An 18,773-nucleotide genomic window follows, 5' to 3' on the forward strand; every position below is an offset into this window, starting at 1 on the left:
CTTTTAATGGGACTGTTCAAACCTTTAACATTCCATGAGGTGACCCTGAATGTAACTCACAGGAAATAACCATGTTGAAGAAAAAAGCATACAATGCAATAAACAAGAAAAAGATAAACACCAAAACAAACATGAGGAGAAGAAAATTAACATTAAAAGGTCAATTGACGAACAAGAAGGATAAAACAACAAGCATATAGTAGACATAAGTGAATCAGCCAGCGTTAGAGGAGGAGGAATCCATGGCATCAGTATGATGAGCGTTGATGAAACTCTGGAGACGAAGCGGATCTTCAAAAGTTGTTGTCCTGTTGTTAAAGGTGACCATAAATAGGCACGGATGGAAGAGTCCGTATTGAGCGCCCATTGCACGAAGAGCAGGTCTCATGTTTAGAAAGGCCTTCCGCCTGTTTGCGGTAGCCTTGGCGTAGTCTTGGGCAAAGAATAAAGTGGATCCAGACCAAGTAACACGTTGAGAGGATTTGGATGCAGATAGAACTTTCAATAAGTCTGTGTACTCCAAGAAATATAGGATCACACCTCTAGGTTTTTGCGAGGGAGAAGCAGAAGATGAGGGGCGACCCAATCTGTGCGCTCTTTGAATATTAGGCACAGTACTTTCAGGCATATGAAGGACCTTGGGAATAAAAGATTTAAAGAAAGAGAGAGGGTCGGACCCCTCTTGTCCTTCCTCAAGGCTGTAAATACGAAGGTTATTGCGTCTGTTGCGATTTTCCAACTCTTCCACCTGTCGTTGAAGAAGAGAGACTTGGGATTGAAGAGGGGAGATTTTTGCACAGGTGTCAGAAATGGAAGAAATGGATTGTTCAGCTGCAGTAAGTCTGTTATCAAGTTGAGTCCAGGTATCAGTAAGGACTTGAAGTTTGGCATTGGTGTCCTCCATGAAAGGATGTAACGCTCTAATTTCCTCTTGCAATACCTCCATTGAGACAGGCGAGGTTGATTTAGGCGGTGACAGAGGATTCTGTCTGAGGCGTTTAGTAAGGGAATTCCCAGAAGCCGCCATCGCAGGGTCAGATGCCGCCATGTTGTCTACTAGCTGAGAAGAATCTTGCGTGAGAATTCAGTGAAAACCTTTAAATTTTTGATAAAAATGTGCTTCTTTGGAAGAGCTACAGAAAGGGAGCCTTTGGATCTGCCCATGTAGGAAAAAGGTAGTGAAAGAGAAAAAGGTGCAAAATGGCCACCGCAGTTAGTCAGTTAGAATGAGCGATATTAACAATACTGGAGATATGCGAGGAAAACATGCCACTGTTTAAAGAACTGTAAGAAGTAAAAAATCAGGAGGAGCAAGTGAAAGAAAAACCACAGTTATCCATTGGAAACGCTGAAAATCGGCACCCCAGCGCGAAAGAGAAAAACAAAATGGCGGTAGCGATGCAGCGACATTGAAGAAAGAACTCACATAGTCCAAAAGTCGGCAAATTGCGGTGGAAAGGGGACCGGAAAGGTCTGAGGAGGTGAAGCAAATGTTCTGACGCCTCTACATCGGAAAAACAGTGCTGGAGGTGCAGAAAGGAGAGGGAGCCGCCCGAAGCCGCCGAGGAGCCTCACACGGGTGCCGCCATTCCCGTCGGGCGCTAAGCAACGCCCCCATAAACAACGTAATCTAAATCTCACATAGAGACTTTTCGCCAGAGGTGGTGAAAACAGATCATAAAGTAGCTCAAACTTAGGAAAAGGTTTAAAACTTAAAAACACGTTGGTAAGGTACACCGCAGTTCTGCTTATGAGGTACTGTTCTTCCACAAAGGCCCAAGACTCAGCTTTCACAGTGGCTTTATCTTTTTTACTAATACATTCCGGGCAGTCCCACAAATGGCTCAACCCCAATGATATGCACCAATATTTTACATGGATTAGCCAGGAAATCCGTTTAGCACCAATTAAAAATAAATCTTCTTTCAAAGATTCACAATATTCTCCTAACCTCGGAGTGGACACTATAAATCAGTAAATCAGTAAATCAGTAAACCAGTAAACCAGTAAATCAATTCTTTTATTGAGGCAACACCTCCAATTCTCTTTAGCCCTAAATCAAAAAACAGCAGTCAACAAAGTGCTAACTGGGAAAGGGACCAGGAATCTGGCGAATATGTTTCCAATTACCACCAATTTATGCTAATGAACGTGACCCCATAGCTCTGCGCCACAAAGTGCAGCAATTTGGGCTTTCATCCGATAAATGTCCAGGGCAGGGGTAATCGACCGGGACCAAGCCTGTTTATTAAATCAGAGTATGGGTTTGAATGTATGACTTAACGTTAGATAGCTTTTCACGAGTTGGAGTTCCCAGCCCAGGGTTTTGGTTAGCCTTACTCCTAGGTAATCAAACGTAGTCCCCTTCTCAAGAGGTTTTCCACTATCTTCACTTGTCTAGTTTTGCCCTTGCTCTTACCAAATACCATGTATTTGGTTTTCTCCATGTTTAATTCCAGGCCCCTAATCTCACAGAATGCCAAGAATTTGTCAATGAGCCTCTGGAAATGAGTAGTGAGTCATCAGCGAATATATTTATTAATTATATGTATGTGCCATGATATTTAAAAATCAACATTTTGGCGAAACACTATCTCTAGACACTGGTAATAAAGGAAAAGATGGAGCTGCTCACCTGTAATGAGCTATTGCAGTTGAGTACTGACGTCGCAATGCCTGCTTCCAGTGTCAGCCGCCGGTGTGAAAGTCAGGTCCCGTAGCAAAATAACTGCGTATCAAATATTCATATTACACAGTGTAGCAATAAGCAGGGCTATTTTGTCAGACCTGAAATAGCCCTACATATTTTTTCAAAGCTGTAGTCATGGAAAGTCCAAAGCACTGAGCTTTTGAGTGCAAACCTGTGTCATATTATAATCTTTCATTGTGTTGAAAGAAGACACAGAGAGGTATTGTAATGGTACAGAATCAAACGCAGGCAAAGAAAAAGAGTTATCTGCAGTCTAGTAAAAGACAGCCCTATTGGGGAGCAGTGGGCCCCTAAAACACCTGGGCGCTGGTGCCGCTGCACTTGTTACAACTCAGCAATCTCAAATGTTAGACACAAAAGAGACAACAGCTCTGTCCATCATATTTGACATATTATAAGCTCAGTCAAAAAAGAGCCATAGTTCATGATCGTATAGAAGTATAGAAGCCTTGTGTATGGGAAATCTTTTTGCCTTTTTTTAACAGTAAATGTGCTACGGATGTTATAAGGATTTGCATATTCAGTTTGAAAATTACGAATGATGCTCACTGGGTGTTTTATTTTCCAGCGCCGAACAACATGGTTGCAATTGTTCCCAAGAAAGATGCCCCAGCGGTGGATTTCTGTGGCGTGGACAAATACTACTACATTGTCCGTTCGGACCTGAACTGCTACATGAGGTCGACCAACTTCAACAAGGGAGAAGACCTCAACGTGTTCAGCATCCATCAGTCATGCAGGGGCGGCGACCACTATCTGGCCCACGAAGATGACCTCTTTTACATCATCAAAGGAAACAACTATCGACGAGTGTCCAACATGAACAAAGATAGTGGAGCCGTGGTGTACAGTCTGCACCCAAACTGCCAAGGGGGCGACCATTACCTGTCGGCCTTCGGAAAATTCTACATCATCTTCCAGAGTAAAGGCACTTACCGTCGAGTGAAAAACATGAACACGGATGAAGACGCCGTGGAGTATAGTCTACATCCAAACTGCAAAAATGGACTGTACTACTGGGGGGTAAAGGGCTACTATTACTTTGTGAAGCCGCATGACGAATGGGGAGTGCAGTACTACAGGTGCACCAATTTCAACACAAACGAAGACGGTGAGCCATTCTCCTTTCATGGTGACGTCATCAGCTTCATGCCCGGAGGCCTGGCTATCACTAAGGGGGCGGCGTACGGCACCTGGGAGTGCATTAAAACCATATCCAATGATTCGGACTCAACAATACAGTGGAATAAGAAAATTACCCGTAAAGTGGGGTATACCCGTGAGAAGATGACGAGTGTGGAGAAAAACTGGAACATATCAATGTCTTACACCTACAGTGCAGGAGATCTCACGGCAGCATTTGCCAAACAGCAGTTTTCAATGAGTGCCAGTAACGGGGGGACAAATGTCAATACGGAATCGGAAAACTGGAATGAGGCGACGGAGATGGAAGAATCTGTCAGTGTATCGTTAGAGGCTCACAAAAAAATGTTCGTCTGGCAGTACAAGCTTGGGTTTGGCGATAAGGATGTGCTGTTCTGCCGTTCTATGAAATTTGCTGACGACCCCTCGCCACCCACTGAAATACCACTCCCACCTTCCAAGTAACTAAAACGAGGGTAACCCGCCTTTACAATGCCGACTTTCTCACACAATACCCTTTACCACGCTGCCTTAGTCATGCAGATAAGTGCCAGGCAGATCAATACCACACAAGCAATTATTTGCCCCTTTAATGCATGCCATTGCCATGCAGACATAGATTTATAAAAATAAATAATACATTGGGCCTAATTTAGATTCGTGATAGGAGGGTAGTGGGGTATAGGCTGAGCACAGTTATGTGAAAGCGTAATTAGAGACCATAGGTTATCAGACAGTGCTCAAAGGAAACTGACAACGACCACCCGACGTTGTCAATTAGTTTAAACAAATGTCAACACACTTATAACTGAATACAAAGTCAATTTCCTCAGCCACAGTCATGTAATTTTCAGCAATAATTAATTCACGTAGTAGTTTTCTCAGATGTTCTTTATTCTGAGTCTTGTCTACATCGAATTGCGCTTCAGTTCTTCATCAACACAACATATAGCCACAGATTGAACCAACACGTGTTTCGTCTATTGGTAATAGCTAAAGACTTCATCAGGACGTGAACTGCAATATCTATCTAAATAATGTCATTGATGGCCTCTGCCGAAATCAACCTTCATAGGGTTCAACGATCAAAGTATATCCAGTTATAGCAGTGTAAAGGAAATAATACTAGGCTTTCTCCGATCAACTACCAGCCTTCATAAAATCAGATAGCATCCATAACATTCTTGCTAACAGTACAGTGAGTACTCTGCATCGATTCTTGGCATGAAGGCTGGTAGTCAGGATATCTGTCACGTTTGTGATGGAGGAACCTGTTCATCAGACTCAAAATGATACCTTTAATTATCTTGTAAAAAAAGAAGGGTTTAAGTCCGAGTAGAAATAAATGGAGGTAAAGGTAATTTCAAGGTTTAGGGGTTGTAGTAAAGGGAGGTAGGGTAATTATAGGGTTTAGGTTTTGACAGTGGTAAAGGGAGGTAAGGGTGATTTTAGGGTTTAGGGGTGGGTAGTGCAAAGGGGAGGTAACGGACATTTTAGGGTTGGGTAGGTAGTAGTAAATAAAAAAGGGGGTTCCCCTAAAAAAAGAGAAAATACAAATTATATATACTTACCTTAAACATACGTAACGCGTGCTAAATACATCTGTGTGATAAATACTGCACGGGAAGGCATATGTGGTAATTGCATGTGCTGTAAAATCATACTTTCTTCAAACGACGATCAAGCTACACTCCTCTCATGTAAATAATGGCATGGTGGCTTTTGATTATTGAGTTGGGGCTTAAAATAGATTAAGTAATACAAGAATCTGTCACGTGAACGTTTTAAAACCTCACACAGACCGACATATAGTGTGTGCTACAATAGCAATGAAACTGCAGAAAGCGAAACAGTTTACAATAACAGCTGATGTATTCCATATACCTGCATTCAATGCTCATACCCCTTGTCCGATTTTGAATACACTTTTAATAAGTCTTTACGCTGGTGCAATATTTACTGGGTCAACTGCTCCCAAAACTGAGACTGCAGAATGTGCACCATACCACTGCTAAAATAAAGACAGATGCTCGCAGTCACCAATTGTATTTGTGTGTTTACTGTATGCCTCACTTTCTGTTGTAGTTTATGGTGTCAAGGATGGTTTACTTCAAAGATCCAATCTGCAAAGGTGTTTGGGTTTTTACACGTGCTGGTAATGAACTTGCTGACAGCATTTTGATTATCTCGAGATTAAAAAATCCATGCCTGGATTTGTTTTTCAAATCCAAATTTAAATGACAGTGATTGCCAATGGAATGGCTCTGCGACCCAGCATGCAGCTGATGATGCCAGCAGGTTGTCAGTGGGGTTTCACGCACTTCTAAAAGTTATGATTTGAGGCGCTTTTCTTGAAAGATACCGGATTCTGAGAGTAAAGCAGGAGATATGAGTGATAATGGAGCATCAATAAAAGTCCAGTGAAGAGGATGAAAGATGACATATGCACCTTAATACAAATGTGTTTATGTGATAACTGGCACAGGAATTGTGTAGCGCACAAAATATTATGGCTAGAGAAACTTTTAAACTCTTCACCCATTGGATGTGTACTTGTGTACTGTACAGTGCAACTTGTGAAAAGTTGGGAGCAATTAGAACATTTATCCTTGTTAATGCCTGTCTCAAGGAGGAGTTATTATATATATATATTCCCACGTTATAGTTAGTTGGACTCACTATAACTTGCGCGTGTAATGCACTGCTGATGACATCACATATTACATCACTCATGACATGGTCAGTGACATCACTCATGACATCACTGATGACACCATCCAGTGAATGTGTGTCTTTCTGAAAAATAAATATGTTTTATATATGTATATGTAAAGGTCGATGGAAGAATAAATGTTTAAATAAGTGTCTTAATGGATGTTTTTTTTTTAAATTGATTGGTTAACTGGCTTATTAAGTGTATTTTAGTGAATACATATATTAGCGAGTATTGTTTAAATATTTAAATGTTTGTATCAGTGTTTCACTTTGTGTATAAGTGGCTGCATGGGTTGGTGAGTAGCTACATGTGTGTGTATATGGGTTATTAGATGTTTTTTTTGGTATCAGTATGAGTGTCTGTATGGTTTGGTGGGGGTATTACTTAGTAAATAGATGCATCAATGACTGACTCACTGTTTATGTGTTTGGAAGACGGCATATGTGCAGGACTGTATGGATGGATGAGTGTGTATATGTGTGAGTTAGTAGGTGAATGACTGTCTCACTAGTGTCTTTATCAGTAACTACATATGTTTTAATCTAGTATATGTGAGTATTGATGTATATAAGTGAGTATATGTGAGAGTGAGAGATTGAAAGAGTTCTTGTTTAACCCCTTCCATGCTCATGACGAGCTCAGCTCGTCATGAGGCACATTGGAGCTGTGCTTATGACGAGCTGAGCTCGTCATGAACAGTGGCTTTCAAAGCCACTCAGCACAGGAGGGGAAAACCATTAGCAGCCAAGGTGTTAAATAAGTATGTGTTTCTATAAGTGATTGTTTAAGAGAGTAAGTATGTGTGAGTTTCCTTAGAAGTAAGGTGGTAGTGTGTGTATAGCTGTATATGCAAATAAATGGATGTTCAATAGTTTATTTGCATGTGTGAGTATGTGTGTGAGCAACCTTTGGAAGACTGTCGGTGTGTTACAGGATGTATAGGTGTATCACTACATATGATGAGTGAGTATATGTATGAGTGACTATATAGAACTGTTGGTGAATGAGTGAATGTGTATATAAATGGTGGAATTACTGAATTGGTTGTTGTAACTGGCATGGGTATCTCCACTTTTTTGAAAATGTTAGTTTCTATTTTTGAATATGTGTTTCAAGGGTTACTTTACAGTGAAAGGAGGTCTGTCGCTCTGTCACAAGGATGGTGTCATCAGTGATGTCATGAGTGATGTCACTGACCATGTCATGAGTGATGTAATATGTGATGTCATCAGCAGTGCATTACACGCGCAAGTTATAGTGAGTCCAACTAACTATAACGTGGGAATTTCAATGGTTTTATCTCAGTAAAATTTCCAGCTAACTATAACTGGTGTCAAACCTATGGTTTTTTCAGTGAATTTAATAGGTTTTTTAAATGCTAATTCCTAACTATAACTGGTGTGAAACCTATTATTTTTTCAGTGAATTTCAATGGTTTTTTAATAGCATTTCTCTATAGGTATAACAAGTAAACATCTTTATAACGAATTTTATATTGTATAATTATTTAATATTTTTGAATTTTTTTTAAATTTTTGCCCCGGAGCGCTCCTGGGGCGCGTACCGGTGAACGCACGGGTAAGCGCAGTGCTTTGGCGCGCCCCGGGGCGCGTACCGGTGAGCGTCCCGTTAGCGCTATTCTCGCGTATGAAAACAACATCGTGACGTTTCGCGTAACCGCGTGATGCATCATATGACGCACTGCGTAAGCGCACCTGGGAGCACGCGAGCGCATACGATCGCGCAGCATCCTGACACGCTTACGCTACGCACCCTCGGGCGCGTTCAGGGGCGCGACTACGGGCGCGTAGCATAAGCGCGTCGGGTCATGTGACCTGAAAATAAAACTTTTTATTGGTTCATTTCACTTTTGGTTTCCTAATGATGTAAGGCCAGGTCATGTGACCTAAAAATAACACTTTTCATTGGTTCAGATCAGTTTTCTTTTCCAAATGATGAAAGACCCCACCTTTTTTCGTCATTCTACCTTTGTGCTTTGAGAGAGGTAGACCTGCAGTTATTTCAGTAGAAAATGGCTACATTAGCTGCAGCTGCTGGATCTTCTGGACCACCACCACCACCACCACCACCACCACCACCACAAGGACCACCACAACTTCACAGTGGTGGAGATCAAGAAGAGGAGGAGGATGAGGAGGATGAGAGAGGAGATTCGTCCCAGAGGACAATATTACCTACAAACCTAAAGAGCACATCATCTGGCAATTTTTTTCAATCCCCAAGGACAAAAAAAAAGTAAATGCGCCTAAGGCAACCTGCTTAATATGTCATCAGGAGCTGTCAAGGGGGAATCCCAACAAAAAATACTCCTTTGGAAACCACACCATGATCAGACACATGCAACGGAAGCATCCAAATAACTATGCTAGGGCAGAGGTCAGGGAACTGGCCAGAAACCCTGTCCAATCTTCTGCCAGCACCTCCCAAACTAATGTTTCCACCCCATCAGGACCGGAAGTTAGGGAGATGTGATCCACCATACAAACCAAGTTTTCCAATTTTAAAATGGTTTGTATTTTTTGTGGACAAACAGTATGCTATGGAGAGCAATGCATCACACTTATTAACCGTGCTTGGGATAACCACAAGTGCCCAAGGAAACATTAATTTTTTCCGCTTTTTTGTTGTTGCTCCTGTTGAGCCCTTTAGAATTCCCTGTTTTTTGTTTCTCCCCTTAAAAAATAAAAAAAAAAAATGTTCAAAAAAGTCAAAAAAAGTAAAAAATGTTCAAAAAAAAAATAAAAAAAATATAAAACAACAAAAAGAATAGAAACAACAGTTCTTTTTAGAACTACCTCTAATGTATAAAAAAAGCAACTTTTTTGGGAAACTCTGTCATGCTTTTTTCTCCACGGTACGCTCCCCGGTACGCGTACCGGTCGCTCCGCCGCGAAAATTGATTTTTTTTTTTTTTTTTCAGCGCCGGGGCCCTTTTATGTCCCCCACATCAAACCTATGTGGTCAGGGGGGGTCTACCCTGCCCCCTTTTGGTTATTTCCCCCTTTGTTTTTGGCCCCTCTTGTGTCTCTATCCTACCGAGACACAAGATGGCGGCCGCTCCGGACTGTTTCGAATATTTACAGACACCCGAGAGCCAATCAGCTTTCCGTGCGCACCTCGCGTGGCGCGCCCAGAGTGCTCCTCGGTGCGCGTACCGGGGCGCGGCCATAGATATATATATTTTTTTTAACCTAAATTACTCAAAATCCACTGGAGCACATATCTTGAGACATAGCAAAGGCACATCGGGCTACCAGTCCCTACAATTTTGCCAAGTTTGGTGGAAATCCATTCAGCCGTTCAGGCTAAAAGTGAGTTCGACCGCCCTATGGAAATTAACATGGAGAAAACACGTTTTGGGACCCCCCTTTTATCTCGGCCCCCGCTTGACGAATCCCCCCCACATTTCCAGGGAAGGAGCGGAGTGGAGCGGGCCACCTACTTTGAGAAATTCGCAAAGATTCGTCCACCGGCGCCAAAGTTATTCCTAATAGAATGCTGCGGATTTCCTATGGAAAGTAGATCCTAACTATAACTACCTACTGGCGACCGCCAGTAGGTAATATATATATAAATGTGCCGCCTAACAATTTTATTAGATATGGCTTTTGCATGAAAAACCATGGTTGTTTGCGTGGGAATGCCAACGTAGCACTCATAGGATACCCCTTCAGTACAAAGTAATGCAAAGCAGCTCAAACAGCTGTTTGTGTTACTTTTCACTGGAATTTAGAAAGCTATTATGGCGTTGCACTGGTTTGTGTCACATTGCATGGGCAAACTCTATGAAATCTCCATGACTCCATGAAATCGGTCTGAGGGGGACGGTGCTCAGCTGGTTTCGCTCTTTTCTAGCCAACCGCCGACAAACTGTCTGGGCCTCCCCTGGCTCCGCCGAGATGTCGCCTTTGGGAGTCGGAGTACCTCAGGGCTCCGTGTTGAGCCCGACTCTATTTAACATCTTTATGACCCCTTTGGCGACACTGGTGGAGTCTTTTGGGGCCCAGATCGTATCCTACGCCGATGACACCCAGCTTCTCTTCACCTGCCAGAAGGGAGAAGAATTTGATGGTGAAAGTATCCGTGAGTGCCTTGGGGCTGTTTTTAATTGGGTCCAGCTAAACAGCCTCAAGTGCAACTCAGATAAATCTGAGATACTCTTTTTCGGATGTCCATCTGATCCGGATTGGCGTGGGTGGTGGCCCACCGACATGTTCCCCCCAGCTCATTCATCCCAGTCAGCTAAGAACCTGGGAATTAAAATCGATAATGGGCTGACGCTCAAATCCCAGGTTCTGGCTCTTACAGGAACATGTTTTGGCATTCTTAGGATGCTCCGGAAGTTCTTCCCGCTACTCTCTGAGGAACATAGGAGAACGACAGTTCAGGCCCTTATTGGATCCAGATTGGATTATTCGAACATCCTCTATCTCGGTCTGCTGGAGTACCTTTTACAACGCCTGCAGGTGGCCCAGAACGCTGCTGCGCGAGCCATCTTTGGCCTCCACAGGCTGGACAGTGCCTCTAGCCTATTGCAAGTTGTACATTGGCTCCCTATCCGGAAACGGATAGTATTCAAGGCTATGACGTTGGCCCACAAAGCTTTGCATGCCGCAGGAGCTCAATATTTGCAAAGTAGGCTGGCTTTTTACCACCCGGCACGATCCCTGAGATCGGAGTCCCTCTTTCTTGCTGTGGTGCCCCGAATAAAAAAAGCCCGCATTGGCGGACGTTCGTTCAGGCATTTAGCTCCGCAGCTGTGGAACTCCTTACCTTTGACCCTGCGCTCTACTCCTAACCTGCTTGCGTTCAAGAAGGGCTTAAAGACTTGGCTCTTTACTTGCTAGTGACTTCCTGCTCTGTCTTGAATCCTGTCCCTTTGCCTCATTTCTTTACTGTTTTTTTTTGCTTGTCCCTTCTTAGGTCATGTAGTACAAAGCGCCGGGACACTCCTCGGAGTAGCCGTGCGCTATAAAAGACCTATTTAAAATAACATTTAACACAAACAGTCTTGATAAATATGCCCTATGAGTATCTGTGGTTACAAAAAAAGATAACAAACCCTTGCTTGCAACACATTTGAAGAATTTTCAGGATAGATAGATTGAACCAGTGGAGGTAAACATTTTTACCATCGATTTCAACACATTTCTGACCAACCAGTGGGATTTTTCTTTGATTGGTCATTGTAAATGTTATTCTTAGACTGATTAACACGTTCAAACAAAAGTGCAGAATTGCACAGTATTGACGCACAATTGTCACACAGCATTACAATTTAGGTAACATGACACTAGTGTTCATTGGTCAAGATATAAGTGATATCTCATTTACCAGAGGATGAGTAAATATGGCTACTTAAACTAAGAGAAGATGATAGGAGAAATGGTCGCAAATAATCTAGCTAGCATCTCTACCCATCGATTTTCACCCTCTGTGCCACGCTAGACAGAAGACCTCTTTGGAACAGGTCATTAAATTCTCTTAGGCTGATATGCTCGGAGAAGAGTTAAGAACGGAAGTTAACATATTGAGAAAACATACAGAGTTGGAAAAGTCATGGGGTGAGATTGGATAGTGAATGAAGCAAATAACATGAATTTCCAAGAAACATGTGGTGACCGAAGAGAGCCTCCTGTGCCAAGACACAGCTGCACATGGACAGGTTCTGCTATTGCTAGGATCTTACACCAGTTTCAGACACATGCAAGAGCTTAAACCATCACAGTGATAGTTATACGCTAATATGGCCAGATCCATACGCAGAGCACACACCTACATGCCCAAGTGTTGTTAGTGGACGCCAAATTACATGACCAAGCAGAGTTACAAACCACCAGGGACAGTCTATTACACCCATTAAGTGCTGATTATGGCAAGGCACAATATTCAATAGATTCTCTTGGAGTGTTTCTCTGATGCATAATTTATTTTGTAAAAAACAATATAGTCTTTTTTCTATCATCTGTAAAATCACATTGAAAAGGTTCAATATACGAAAAGTTATTAAGTATGCTTTCAACATTTCGCAAAAGAAGGTATTTAACCGGCTGGTTTGAGGCGTTCCACAGAGCGGTAACTTTGGTACAGAAAAAAAGTGAAACTCTCTAAAGCTGTCAACGTACCAGACTCCTTTCTACCTTTGAGGGTGCTATTTTATTCGTTTCTTCGAAGTAATTGAGACTGCTTCATCACGATAAAACACTTGTTAGCCACTTAACCCTCCTGTTACCATACAAAGGAGGATACAGTGTCAGTAGAATCCTAAAGGCACGGATGTGTGGGCGAGAATCCTAACCCTATATTTTCCAAAATTAACCTTCTTAACTCTATGAAACCACAACCAGCTACCATCTCATTCAAACAACACTTTCATTCATGAAGCTACTTCAATATGGTAGTTGTGTCTGCTCTATGCATCCATGTGAACGTTTGCACTGGAAACCCTTTTCTCTGCAGATTGTTGGTCCCACTGAATGTAATGTAATGTATAGGCATTTATATAGCGCACTACTTACCCGGAGGGTCCCAAGGCGCTTCGACCGCTTCGAAACCCTTCCTGGCTTCCCTGAGAGATGGTCCCTTAATGGGTATCTCCATGGTGAGACCAGGCATCCCCGGCGGTCTGGTGGGGCCGTTAGTGAAGATGAGGCAAGCTAATGCCCAGAGCTGCCGAGTGTGATCGCTGATCAGAGTGGGCACCGAGGCGAGAGAATTATCGAGTCCGCTGACCCTGGTCCAGAAACCTGCCGCGCCGGGAATCGAACCCTGGTCCCGGGCCGTCCTCTGCTCTCGGGTCTGCCGCCTCTAACCAGTGAGCCACACTACTTCACTGAACAATGTCAGGTCTGTGAGGATGAATACTATCAAAGAGATGCACTCCTATATCGAGTGAAGGACCTCCTGGTTTAAGTCTCTTGTAGGAAGCTAGTAGATAAAAATCGGATGATACTGCAGGGTGGGCCCAGCAAAAGATGAAAAAACACTGCATTGTAGAGTCTTGAGGTGGGCATCTGCTTACATTTTTGCCCACTGTTATCCTATTTCTTCTGTCGAAACAACTAGGAAACGCACCATAGCTGGCCACATCAGCAACGTCAATCACGACACTAGATGCTCAAATGGAACCTCCTAAAGCATATATTGTACATAGGAAAGGACCAAAAAGAAGTAGTATGCAGCAGAGATATGGGAGTTCTAAATGTGCAGAGGAGATGGACGGCCAAGCTCACAATAGTATTTGCCACCTCCGGTATGTAATTAGGGTGCCAGGGGACTGCCCACTTGCTCAGAAAAGTGAAAATGGACAAGCCATTGAGCTAACCCTTCGAAACAAATCAAGACTGTGAAGGACTACATTAATCCAGTCAGTTTTAAAAACACGGTGTCCAATCTTATGCAGAAAGATGAAATACTTGTCAGGTGAAACTTACAATTACAACAAGTATACGTGGGCTCAGACCTTGGTAGCTATGTAACAGAGCAGACAGACTTAACCTTAGGATAATGTTAGCAACGCCAAACAGTCAAAATACCACCCATTTAATAAAAATTGAGAAAAGTTTAATAAGAAAAATTCGACAGAATAAACAAAACCCAATTAAAGAACTGGAGATATGTTTTCCTAAATATTTTGCGCAAAAAGCACCAGAAAAAGTAAATTTAATCAGAAGGCACTGTTCACTGTTGACCACACTTAGGAGCAGTGTCAGCCATTGTAGGCTGACCATGATAAAGAGATGGTCAGATACCCGAAGCAGGTCATCCCAGTAAAAGCTTTTGCCTTCTAGTTTAGTCTTTATTATGAATGTCGAAAATCTCCAGCAGAGCAAGGGTTTAGACTGTATCTAAAGAATTTCTCTTGAAGTCGATAGCCATTGGATGAGATCCAGCTGGAGCCATTGGTTTTGGTGGGAAAAAATGAACTGCAGGAAAATTCCAGTTTAACAGACCATCAAAGTCCTCTTGCCTTGTAGATTCCTTTTTAAGCCTTCATCAGGTCAAAAGTTCTGCATCTGGACTAAGGACCTGATTTAGAGTTTGGCCTCCATGTACTCCGTCACAGATGTAACAGATAGTTCATCCACCTTAGTACAATTGCATAAGGATACAATGCACAACTAATAGAGTGGACAGCATTTCTGTCATATTTGTGACTGAGTATCCGTATGTCAAAGTCTAAATTTTCCCCTGAATCTCTTTTTTTGAAGCTCAAAATACTTTAGTAGCTCACGCCAGGAGGGTAAGGGTTTTTCCTTGAACCAAGAGAATAGAATTGTGTGGTTCAATGAGATCTTGGCCAATGTGCTGGATCGTATATGTGTCAACATAAATAAACATGGGGCACAGACATCTTGTCATTCTAAGGTAAAGGTTGGTTTGATCTTGCTTGTCAGCAAATGAAAGGTCGGGTGAGAAAAGAATCCAAACAAGTTAGGCAGTCTCTAGAAGGTGATTTAAATCAAGAGATGTATGGGTTAAAGAGTCTGTATAAGCAGCTGGTTAAATAGAAAAAGGGCTCTTTTTATCATAATAACTGGGACGATTTGATTAAGGTTACACAAATGAAAGACCAACGGGAGTTCTAGTCGAAAGTACACAAATTTTCAAACCCCCCATGGGGGAACCCTTACATGTATGATCACTGAAGATACCTGGGCTGCATACTTAGATAGTCTATATGGTACCCCTCCAATTTTATCTAGTGTTAAATGCACCACCTCTACGAAGTTGCCACTCTCTCTTTTCAATGAAAGAAGTAAAGGTGGTAATTGAGTGGATTAAACGATCAAGAGCCATAGGTCCCAATAATACCCCGGCAGTGCTATTTAAGTCCAATAGCACCTACTAGGCAAGGGTGTTTTTTCCCTTCTGCTCTGCTGGGTAGCCTTAATGGGTAATTATCCCCTCTTTTGGAAAGGCTCAATAGAGAAACTCATCCTGAAAAAGGGGAACTGTTCGGACCCTTCACATTATAGATTAATTTGCCTTTTGGACATCTCTGTGAAGGTATTCTCAAATATCTTACTCTCGCGGGTGGATGCATGGACTCACGAGCAAAAATTATATAGACTGAGCAAGGATTGTTTTGCTCTATGCGCCATTATGCGAAAGGCCCTGAAGTAAAGCAATGGCTGTGCTGTTCCTGTATCAATTTTCAAACAACCTTCGACATAGTAGACAGGGGACTTCTATGGGGGAAACTTGTGACATGGAAGCTCCCAAATTACCTTCTCAGTGCACAACAAGCACTACATACTGGCACAGGTTGAGCTGAATAAATCTGGCAGAGCATCACAAAAAATTACAATTCAGAATCGTCTTCATCAAGGATGGGTATTAGCTCCCTTTCTATTTAGTTTGTTTTTGTTGGACTTTCCAGCAGCCATAGAATTATGACGTTCATTCTCCTCACACGGTTGGGAAACAGCGCATTCCATGTTCACTATATGCAGATGACTTGGTTCTGCCAAACTACACCCCTATTGTTCTGCAAAGAAAATGAGATAGCTTAGCAAGATAAAGTATGCAAAAGTTACTTAAAATTAATCTAGAGAAAACCAAGGTGGTGGTATTTGGGATAAAAGTGAATACATTCAAATGGTATTTGAATGCCCGAGAGGTGGAAGTTGTGAATTTTTATAACTATTTAGGGCTGTCCTTCTATACATTCTAAGACGAGATATTCATATGGAGTATGTTAAGTAGAGGTCCATGCTGCAAGCTGGGTGCCTGGTTACACTTAATTGGAATCATGGGCCTGGTGTCGGCCTGATCCTAAATGCGGTGAACCCTAGAGAGGCAGAGTGGTTGCTGGAGCACCTTCCTAATACTGAGATCCCAGGCTTTTGTCTTGATGCCAGCGGGGTCTCACGGAGAGAACGTGAGCACCCCTTTCTCACCTCACATCCCCACTATGTCATGCTAGTGTGGGGATTGGGCCCCCCGATCGAGGGTATCACCAGAAGGAGGAGGGAGTGCGGCCTACTTGTACTCGTGGTTGCGACGGCCTTTCTCTGCACGCGTGTGCCAGGATGACACAGAGCAATGGAGAGGCTGCTCCCTGGTAAAACCCACCCAGGGGATTAGCTTTTGACTTGACCCCAGTGAAAAGAGACAGTGAGAGTTATAGAAGCCCTCGCAGCATGCCAAAAGGTGCCTGCAGGGAAAAGGAAAAGCCCACATACAGGCCCCCAGAGGAGAAGCAGTTTCAGGATAGCAACCACAGCGCCACCTGGTGGTCCCTGCTACAATGCATCCCTCGAACAGCTACAGAAACTGTAGAAGGGAGAAATGACTTTGGCTACTGCCAAGGGAGGGGGAAAGAAGCTTCTCCATGTAGGGCACCTGCATCTGAAAGCCCATATGAGGGAAAACACAAAGGCAGAACCGTCAGGGGCAACCATCGCTCTCCTGAATGAGGTCAATCTCAGGAGCTCCATCGCTACAATGTGCACAACCTGAGTAAGCTGCACACAAGGCATAAAGGAAGGCAATCTATATAATCTGCGAGCAGGTTTTTTAGTGTTCAGAAATCTGGCGCTCAACTTATCACGGTAAGCCTTTATAGTATCGTAGTTTAGAGTTAGGTGCTTCTTGGCAGAGGAAAACCTTAACCTCTGTACGAGAAGAGGATCCGGGACCTCTCTCTACAGCAATTGAACAGAAATCCAGAGCACACTAAGTGTATCAAATCAAATTTCAATCTTCAAATGGTCATGCCAATGGGATAGATCAAACCAAGCATAAGTTTTTCAAAAAGTTTTATTAGTCAACAGTGTTCTCATTCTCAGAATCACTGTGCCTGTCACTCTAGCCTACACGTGTTTCATCACAGCATGTGGCTGTGAATCTTCAGGGCTGATCTTAATGATCGAGGCGAGTTATCGGGTGACCGGTGATAATTCCAACCCGGTCCTAATCAGGTGTTTTTTGTTAAAACGAAAGCGGTACCGATGATGTTCGGTTTCCGATTTGTCAGACAAGGGGTAACGTGTATTGTTACACAGCAACAGTATTAAAGGCCGTTTGTTGGCCGTGGGTTGAGCTTGGTGCAGCTCCAGTTTCCAAGTGCGGGAACAAAAACCGATAACTCGCCTCGATCATTAAGATCAGCCCTGAAGATTCACAGCCACATGCTGTGATGAAACACGTGTAGGCTAGAGTGACAGGCACAGTGATTCTGAGAATGAGAACACTGTTGACTAATAAAACTTTTTGAAAAACTTATGCTTGGTTTGATCTATCCCATTGGCATGACCATTTGAAGATTGAAATTTGATTTGATACACTTAGTGTGCTCTGGATTTCTGTTCAATAAAGGAAGGCAACCCCGGGCAAAAGGGGGACTGTCAAGTACACACGAGAGGGAGCAAGAGTCTTGCCATGCCAGAGTGGCATAAAGTCACTACCTAGCTGCAAAAGTAAAAGCGACAAAGCACAAGAAAGCACCAGAAGCGCAAGACTGGCGCAGGGACGCCACACAGCAGCAAGAAAGCAAAAGAGCAAGCTAAAGTGTGACACTGCCAGGACCTGCGGGAAAGTAGAGGAGGTGACGCCTGATGGCCACAGACACAACCAAGACACCAGAGCCTATGCCACCAAATGGAAATGCAGTGAAATCCTGAGGAAGTGCAGCACACACGTTTGAATAGCGCGACGATGCCAGCGAAAGTGAAGAAGCACCCAGCGCAAGGAGCAACGCTACACTGAAGGTGTTCCACAGACGGTACGAAGTGAAGCACAAACTTGCGACTGACAAGCAAAAGGACTCAGGTAGTCACACTACGTGACTAACCCTCCCAAAGCAGCCTGAAAAAGGCCGCGAAGAAAGAACCACGACACCATGACGGAGAGACGCTGGGAGCGCGTCCTCTGAGACCTGTCAGAAGGTCACAGGGAGATGACGTGCAAGAAAGTTACAGCGAAAAGCCGACCAGCCAGATGGTCGCCCAAGCAAAGAAGCCGACCGGTCAGATGGTCGCCCGAGAAGGGAAGAAGAAGCCGACCACCCAGTTGGTCGCAAGGAGGATGAAGCCAACCACCCCGTTGGTCGCAAGACGGAAGAAGCCGATCACCCAGTTGGTCGCAAGACAGAAGAAGCCGACCACCCTGCTGGTCGCATGGAGGAGGAAGCCGATCACCCCGTTGGTCGCAAGGAGAAAGAAGCCGACCACCCCGTTG

The 18,773-nt window shown here is 43.4% G+C and overlaps 1 protein-coding gene across 1 annotated transcript in view; it reads left to right on the plus strand.

Moving 5' to 3' along the window:
• The window catches only part of LOC147671270 (uncharacterized), a 53,533-nt gene extending 47,641 nt beyond the window's left edge, over positions 1–5,892 (plus strand). The window contains exon 2 of the mRNA XM_086948111.1: positions 3,279–5,892. Coding sequence (XP_086804237.1) covers positions 3,290–4,318 — 1,029 coding nt within the window. The 5' untranslated portion in view covers positions 3,279–3,289 and the 3' untranslated portion in view covers positions 4,319–5,892. The remainder of the gene's footprint in view (positions 1–3,278) is intronic.
• Positions 5,893–18,773: the final 12,881 nt, after the last annotated feature.

Source organism: Lissotriton vulgaris, unplaced genomic scaffold (genome assembly GCF_964263255.1).
Source record: "Lissotriton vulgaris unplaced genomic scaffold, aLisVul1.2 SCAFFOLD_859, whole genome shotgun sequence".
NCBI lineage: Eukaryota > Metazoa > Chordata > Amphibia > Caudata > Salamandridae > Lissotriton > Lissotriton vulgaris.